Source organism: Nicotiana tabacum, chromosome 3 (assembly GCF_000715075.1).
Source record: "Nicotiana tabacum cultivar K326 chromosome 3, ASM71507v2, whole genome shotgun sequence".
In the NCBI taxonomy this organism is placed as follows: domain Eukaryota; kingdom Viridiplantae; phylum Streptophyta; class Magnoliopsida; order Solanales; family Solanaceae; genus Nicotiana; species Nicotiana tabacum.
The window spans coordinates 68,969,979-68,978,956 of NC_134082.1; the positions used below are offsets into that span (position 1 = coordinate 68,969,979).

General features: G+C 36.3%; 1 protein-coding gene across 1 annotated transcript; it reads right to left on the minus strand.

Moving 5' to 3' along the window:
* Positions 1–1,394: 1,394 nt before the first annotated feature.
* On the minus strand, positions 1,395–1,763 carry LOC142176427 (uncharacterized). Its single transcript, XM_075244132.1, has one exon. It carries the CDS (start codon positions 1,761–1,763, stop codon positions 1,395–1,397), a length of 369 nt encoding a protein of 122 aa, XP_075100233.1.
* Positions 1,764–8,978: the final 7,215 nt, after the last annotated feature.

Genomic DNA, 8,978 nt, shown 5'->3' on the forward strand with positions numbered 1-8,978 from the left:
ACCGAGCGGCTTTCTATATATTGTTTCCCTTTTTGGTTATTCTTGGTTTTCCTTTATTTATCTTTCCGCAAGTTTCAATTTTATTTCCGTAGTCGTTAGGCTTACTTAGTTATAGAGACTAGGTGTTGTCACGACAGTTCACGGAAGGTGAACTGGGTTCGTGACAAGGTCAAATATCTGCAACACCAACAGCAAATTTTCTGCAACTTCTCCAACTTGAATTTGATCCGTTCAATCACCCAAAACTCACCCGAGGCCCTCGGGACCTCAACCAAACATGTCAATATATTCCATAACATCATTCAAACTTGTTCCAACCCTCGAAACACTCAAAACAATATCAAAACACCAAATCATCATCGGATTCAAGCCTAAGAATTCCAAAACTTCCAAATTCCGCTTTCGATCAAAAAGTCTATCAAACCTCGTTCGAATGACCTAAAATTTTGCACACACGTCTCAAATGATACAACAGACCTTCTCCAACTTCCGAAATTCCATTACGACCCCTATATCAAAATCTCACCTATCAACCGGAAAACGCCAAAATTCCAATTTTTCCAATTCAAGCCTAATTCTACTCCAAATCTCCAAAACTCATTCCGATCGCGCTCCTAAGTGCCAAATCTATCTGAACCATTGGAATTCACATCCGAACCCTTTTTTACATAAGTCAACATCCGGTTGATTTTTCCAACCTTAGCTTACTCAAAAGAGACTAAGTGTCTCATTCTTTTCCAAAATCTCTCCAAACCCGAGCCAACCCACCCGATATCACATAGTACAGCTAAACAAGAAAATAAGAAGCAGAAATGTGAAAAATAGAGTGGTAACTCATGAAACGACCGGCTGGGTCATTACAGTTTCACTATATTGTCAGCAGATCTCTTCCTCTTGAAGTCCTTATTAGGAATCGGGTTCCTCTTAGCTTCTTTCTCCGGGTTGTACTTGGAGTAGTCTTGCTTCAGGAGAGGATAGTCTTTGATGAAGTGCCCAGGCTTTCCACACTTATGGCAGAGATCATAGTTATTTGGTTTGCTAGAGCTGCCCCTTTTCAGTGTTCCTCCTTTTCTCCTAACCATCTTCTGAAATCTTTTGGTTAAGTAAGCCATGTCACTGCCCTCCTCACTCGAGTCATTGCTATCAGCTTTGAGTACCAGGTTCTTTTCTTTATTTGGTTCTCTTCTTTCACTGTCTATCTTCTTATTCATCTTGTAGGTCTTCAGATTTCCAATCAGCTCGTCTATGGTCAGCTTCTGTAGGCCCTTTGCTTTAGTAATAGCATTCGCCTTGCTTTCCCAATAACTGGGCAGGATACTAAGAATTTTCCTCACTAGCTTGTTCCTAGGAATGGTTTCACTAAGTGAGTGTAACTCATTTATGATGGAGGTGAATCATGTGTGCATATCATGAGTAGATTCATCGTCCTTCATTCTAAAGAATTCATACTCGGTAGTGAGCATATCAATCTTAGATTGCTTTACTTGAGTGGTTCTCTCATGTGTTGTTTGCAGAGCTTCCCATATCTCCTTTGCAATTTCACAAGAAGAAATTCTACTGTATTCATTAGATCCTATTCCACATACCAAAATCTTTTTGGCACAAAAATCTTTCTCCACAACTTTCCTGTCTGCGTCGGTGTATTCTTTTTTGATTTTTGGCATTGAGAATGGAAGTTCTGCAAGTGCCTTTGTTGGGATGTAAGGATTATCACATATGATATCCCACAACTCAAAATCCTTAGCCACGATAAAATCATGCATTCTTGTCTTCCACCACCCATAGTATTGCCCATTGAACCTGGGTGGTCTGTACATAGATTGACCTTCTTCAAAATTTGGTGGAGCAGCCATACAGATCCTTAGATGTTAGCCTGATAGGAGGAACCCGCTCTGATATCAATTGTTAGTTTATATGAGTCCACCAAACTATAGAGTACCTAATCCTCTATGAGTTTCCACTGAGAATACTAATGAAACAGTAAGTAAATGAGACACGGGATTTTTACGTAGAGAAATCCCACTCAAGGGGACAAAAACCACGACCTACACTTATAGGCTTTCAACTTCACTAACTTGTAAACACTCTATTACAAGTCACTTTGTAATGACTCTATTACAAAGACTTCAACTCAACTAACTTGTGATACACTTATCACAAGCCACTTTGTCACTCACTAGTTACAAAATCTTTAACTTATGACTAACTCTAGTCACAACACAAACTCAGCAAGTTTATAGTTTTACAAAGGGGTTCCTAACCAACGCTTCTAACTAAGCAATTTAGGAATTACAATAAGAACAATCACAAAGTTATAACTCAACTAAGGATAACAAAATACTGGATTTAGGAACTGGTCCGTAGTAGCGTTTAACTTTGTTTTTCAAGCTCTTGAGAATTGAGTTCATTGTTTGCAGAAGGCTTGAATGCTTGAAGTGAATTCTCAACTGTTCAAGTGATGTTTTGTTATAATGTTTTTGTTAATACACCCTTGATGATATCACTTGAATGATGTAAGCACTTGGTAGGTCAAGGGCAAGTGACTGCAAAACTGCTGCACTGTGTGCACTGTTTCTGTGGTAGTCACTTTCCAGTTGTGCACAATTAACTTTCATACTGCTGTCCGGGAAACACAAGGGATCAGGTCCTTGTCTTGTTTCTCCATTTTCTACACTAGCAACAACTCACATTAGCTGGAGTCCAGGCTGGAATCCGTTCATTTGTAATGTGTACCAAGTGTGGCAGGTTCCCTATATGGTTCTTGACAGTAAGTTTGTTAGATCATCAAAACATAAGGCAAAGACATTGAAAACCCCTCAGACTATTTGTAGACTGGGAAATTGCCCTGGGATCCTAAAGAATCGAGAGCTCTGCATACGAAGGCGGGCAGGTTTAGCATGTCCGAAGGAACTCTATTCAGAAGAACATTCGACGGCCCGCTAGCCATATGCTTGGGGCCGGGAGATACCGAATATGTCTTAAGGGAAGTTCACGAAGGCACCTATAGAAACCATTCAAGGGCAGAATCTTTGGTTCAGAAGATAATCAGGGCTGGCTATTACTAGATCGACATGGATAAAGATGCAAAGGACTTTGTACGAAGATGCGACAGCAGTCAAAGATATGCACCGATGATTCATCAACCCGAAGAGCTACTCCATTCAGTCTTGTCCCCATGGCCATTCATGAAATAGGGAATGCGCATCGCTAGTCCCCTGTCGTGGGCACCTGGTAAGGCTCAACTCATACTATTTATGACTGATTAGTTCTCCAAATGGGTCGAAGCTCAAGCATTTGATAAAGTCCAAAAAAAAAGTCATTGACTTCATTTGGTACCACATAGTATGCCGGTTCGGGATACCGGCTGAGATCGTATGTGAAAATGGGAAGCAATTCATCGGCAGCAAGGTAAACAAGTTTTTTGAAGATCACGAGATTAAAAAGATCTTGTCAACACCTTATCACCCTAGCAAGAACGGACATGCGGAATCAACAAAGAAGACATGTTGATACCCAATTTTCCCTAATATGTTATAATATATTTCATATACATTCAAAATATTATTTTGCATCATTACCTAATTTACATATAAGTATTTCTATAATTTTTAAAGCTTTAAAATTATTTTTCTTGCATTTAAATTGTTCAAATATTTATTAATTACTCCTTCAAATTATTTTGTGATGACTTAATCATCCGAATTTATTGTTTACACCTACATATACACTTTATAACATTTTATTTTATTTTATATAATTACATCTGCATTTTTGAACTATTTATGCATTTTTTTGCAATAATAGCCTATACTTTACCACTAATTGCAGTTATCATTTTATTCAAGGTCAAAATAATTTTTTATATTCTTATAATCTTTTAATGTTATTTTAAAATATTAAGTTTCATAAATAATAGTTTTTATATTTATTTAAATATTTTGTTAAATTATTTCCCCCTAATTTCTTTTGTTTAAAATCTGGCCTAAAATAGGCCGAATTTCGGATCCAATCCACCAGCCCAAAACCCCCGCACCCTCACCCAACAACTCTCAGCCTAAACCAAATGACCTTTTTTAAAGGACCGGGCTGTGACCCATTTAAAATACTCACCCTACGTCCCTTTTAATCTTGGTTGTTGATCTCAGATGATCAACGACCCATAAACCATCCCTCCCTTTTAATTAATCAAACCCCTGAAACCCTACCATTTCTCTTAAATCGCCACCCTCAAACGCTCCTCTTCTCTCCTTTGTAAAAAAGCCTAGCAGCCACCTCCCTTATCCTCTCCAACTCCGACCTCAACATGGAATCACTTCATGATTCCCTTTCTATTTATGCTATGTCTCGTTGTTTCTCACACTATTTTGGTATTATATAGTAGTTGCCTATTTTTAGTAAGTACCAGGCTCCGAATCATGGGAATCAAGCTCCATTTTATTTAGATCCAAATGATATCTCATCTACATACATTCATTACCATGCTATATGGGTTCGATTCAGTGGGATCTCTGATTATTTCTGTTCTCCTTCTTGAACTAGAGTTTGCCCGATTTTTTCTCCTAAATTGATTCTAAATTGATTTTGCATGATTTTCTTTCCTTATTTTGTGTTTGATTATCTATGTTTCCTTGTTTGTTCATGCAATTTTACTACTATATAAATCCCCTTTCCTCGTTCCCAATCTAAGTCTGAATGACTATCACTTGATTACCGAAACTACTATTATTCTCTCACTCTGACTTGTCTTATACTACTCTGAGGCCTAATCTCTTATCCATCTGAAAGCCAAGGCCACCGGAATTCAATTATTGGACCTTTCTCAATGTGAGCACTGTCCGAGGTTCATTCGAAACCCTTAGGATCTCTGACGCACTGAGATTCCTGGGTTCAACTGCTCATATTGCTATTGCCATTTAGATATTGTTGAAATTATTCTTCTTGTCTACTTGTTTGTCAATTAGTAACTGGTAAGTCCTTTGGCCTTTATAGTTTCATCTTTTGTTTGTGAACCAATGTGTTACACTGCTATTTCTGCTTACAGCCCTATTTGCTTCAAGATTAGTCTGTGATCCTTGAGTTTTCCTAACACTGTGACTTAACTAGTTTAGTAACCTGGATTCTGGATTTCTTAAGCATGTTATTGTTCTATGTGCTGTGATCCTATCTCCCCACTCCAGACCCATGCGAGGAACTAATTCATTGCCCTAAATGAGTTCATATGCACTATTTCTTTAATTCGTTCATATGTAGCTTGTTATCTTCTCCAATGATCATGTAATTTTTGAATGTCATCACAGCCTGAATCTCTAAAAGATAGCATGCCATGTTTCCTGTAATTCCATTATGTGATCTGCTCGACTCTATGTTGACAAGTGTTGCCTAGGGATTTCTAGTGTCAATTTCAATGTTTACCCTCTTCCTACATATGATCAATTAGCACTAGGCTTAATAATTACCTATCCCATTAACTTAAGGTTGATACTTTCATCCATCATGGATCCTAATGTCTACTTGTCTTGTTAGCTTAAGGTTGACATATTCTTTACCTGCTATGAGTTCTTAGAAACGTGTTGTTACACCCTATAAGTTTAACAATATATATATATATATATATATATATATATATATATATATATTTGCTATGAATTATTGAGTGGAATGTTTTTGAAAAATAGTTGGAAAAAAATATGTGATTTTATATAGTTATTAATATTACTACTTTCGAATATGTTTTAAATTATACTCATGATATGAGAAATTTTATGAGATTTTCTTTATTGTAAAAATATAAATTATTTTCTCACAAGAAAAGAAGATTACATTTTAAGAATTAAGCGTACAAAAATTTTACTCTTCATATGAGATTAGAAAATTATAAGTTGAGAAAATATATGTATTTTTACATGGATATCTTAAGGAAATAGTGTATGTATTAATTTTATATGGTACCACATGACCATGTTAGTGAGATATATATAAAGTGTATTAAATAAGTAGAATTTCAAGTAATTTGAGATAATTCTTAATTATGCGGGTAATTGGTTAATTACCGGATAACGGGACATTACCTAATTAACTAATAAGTTGAATAAAGATTTAAAATTTCTTCCCCACCCCAAAGTGGCAGCACCCTCATTTACATTTGGTGACTCTTAAGCTCTTACATATGTGTCACACTTAGAGAATTAGTTGAATTAGTTGTTCATTGATAAAACCATACCAAAAAGGTAAAGTATTATACTGTTAATATGAAAGAATTCATATCTGCTCTACAAAGCTTTGAAGATAAGAAAAAAGTAGTGAGGAAGTAGGAGGAAAGTTTCAGAAATGCTGAAAGTTTACTAAGTTACTATTTTATTCTATCATTGTGAAGCTAAATTCTTCAATCTAATACCTTACCTTTTCATATCTTGCTAAGCAAAAGAACCTACTTAGCAATCTTGGTATTAAATAAGCTGAATGGAGCAGATATATAGGGGATTATATTGTTGGCAACAGTTGAGATTGAGGTGCCGTTGGTTTATTAATTGACTAATTGGGGAAGGTGTCCTTCGTGCTAGGTTGTGTTGTATTACCTATACTGCTAAGAGAGGATCAACACCTTATAATGGTCTCTTCATACCCTGCACTTGTTGTCAAATGTCAAATATCTATTTGCTTCCAAAAGAAGAAAATGAGCCACGAAGATTATTTCTTTTGGATTCGATAATCTACTATTGGGGTTATAGAAATGAAACACTATAAAGGATGTTCATGCATATTGTACCAACGTATCTGGTTATACTAAAGTATCTGGTTACTCTATAGAATACAGCTTACATATAAGAATATCATACAAATTTTTCCCTACTCCGATCTTGTCGTCACGTGTTTGTCGTAATTAACGTATGTTAGAGGAATTGTCAAGAGAATCGACTCAGGTATGTTAAGTATATCCTTTATTTCTTTGGGCATGATCTATACGACACAAACGAATGAGAAAATGTACAACTTCCATAAATGACTTTATTCATAGAAGTGTTAGAGGTGCATATGTTCTTGAATTTCCATGTGTCATATTATTATACCTTCGATTCATGGGTCTCAGAATAATACGTAGTTGATAAAGTTTATCCGAAAGGAATATTGAGATTATTACATATTTTCACGCATTTCATTCATTTATACATGTGCATTTACCCATGACTCAGACGAGCGTTATATACGCGTATATAAGTATATATATGTATATGGGATACGGGAAAAGGTTACGGCATTATATACGCATCACCACCTAATCAGCTGGTATATGTTGATGATTTGCCCACAGTGAGTCGAGATGATATGATGGGATGCACTCAGAGGCGTGATGATGTTATGGCGTTATATACGCGTATATATACATATATATATATATATATATATATATATATATATATATATATATACATATATATATATGTATATATATGTATGTATGTATATGTATATGTATATGGGATATGGGAAAGGTTATGGTGTTATATACGCACCACCACCTGATCAGCTGGTATACGTTGATGATTTTGCCCACAGTAGCCGAGATGATATGATAGGATGCTCTCAGAGGATTGATGATGTTATGACACATGTACCTATGCACAATATGACATTTATACGTATATGCATGACGCTATAAGTATTTCATGATTTACGAATCTATCCAGACTTATAGGTTGAGTCTTTTACTCCATGTTTCTTCCATATCCTTAATTAATGTTGACTTACTGTTATGTTCAGTTCTACCTTACATACTCGGTACATTATTCGTACTGACGTCCTTTTGTTGGGGACACTGCATTCATGCCTGCAGGTATAGACACTTAGTTTGACGAGCCCTCATGGTTAACAAGGTTAGCATTCAGCGAAGGATTGGTAAGACTCCATCTTATTTGGAGTGCAACCGAGTCTATAAGTCATCGTGTCAGAGTTTTGCTACAGACTTATGGGTAGGTCGGTACCTTGTACCATTTTATATCAAACAATCTTAGAGGCTTTGTACACAGGTTTATTATGTACAGTATATCAGAGGCATTGATGGTCCATATGTATTCATGTTTTATGAACGATAGTTCATTGATATAACATTTGCCCACTTATAATTGAACATTACGAGTTGTGGCCATATTAGCTCATGACAGTTATAAAAGGAATGAATGAGTTACAAAGTAGCTCGTTCGGGCCACTACGGCACCGGGTTCCAGCCACGCCTCACAAGGTTTGGGGCGTGACACTTGTGTTGCAATTAGTGTGCATCTTGTTATATCTCATGATCAACTAAGTACGTTTGCCAAATTATGCTACCAGTGTGATTGTTATGTAAGGCTTTCCTGTTAGAATCTTCATAGGAAGATTATCTTCCACCCTTTTCATATGTATGATTCTGCTTGGGCTGTCGCATGCAATTCTTTGAGTTGGTTCTATTTTGAAACAATGTTTGCAGTGGTTTGGTGGTACCTTATCTTGCCTTTGTTAATCTTGTTTTTTCTGAAATTACTAGCCCGTATGTATCTTTGATGTATGTCAACTTAACATGGTCTTGTATATTAGTTGGAACTGTAGTTCTTTCAGTTGTGAAAACTAAGTGTTTAAATTACTCCATGCGTAGTACTATTGGTGGTATGGCTAATCTGGTATCCATTAGCTTAATTACTGGGATTGTTTGGGCCTGGTATGTTGGGCCTGCCTTTGGTATTTGGGATCTAAAGCATACTGTCTGCACCTGGAGTTTGGGTCTGCTGTCCGCATGAAGTTCTAAGCATACTTGAAGGCCCAGATATGTTACTGGATTGTTCTTTATTTGTATTTGGGCATTTAATCGTTCAACTTGGTCTGTAATACTTGTAAAACTAAATGATGGGGAAATTAGTAGGAAAAGGGAGCTGGGATATTCCAATGCTCGCATAAACGGCTAGAAAACTTGCCTATAGGATTAACTGCCTTGTTTGCTATTTGTTCGA

Bases quoted from the DNA above. Each gene is read 5' to 3' on its own strand.
- LOC142176427 (XM_075244132.1), bottom strand. From the start codon at position 1,763: ATGCATGATTTTATCGTGGCTAAGGATTTTGAGTTGTGGGATATCATA.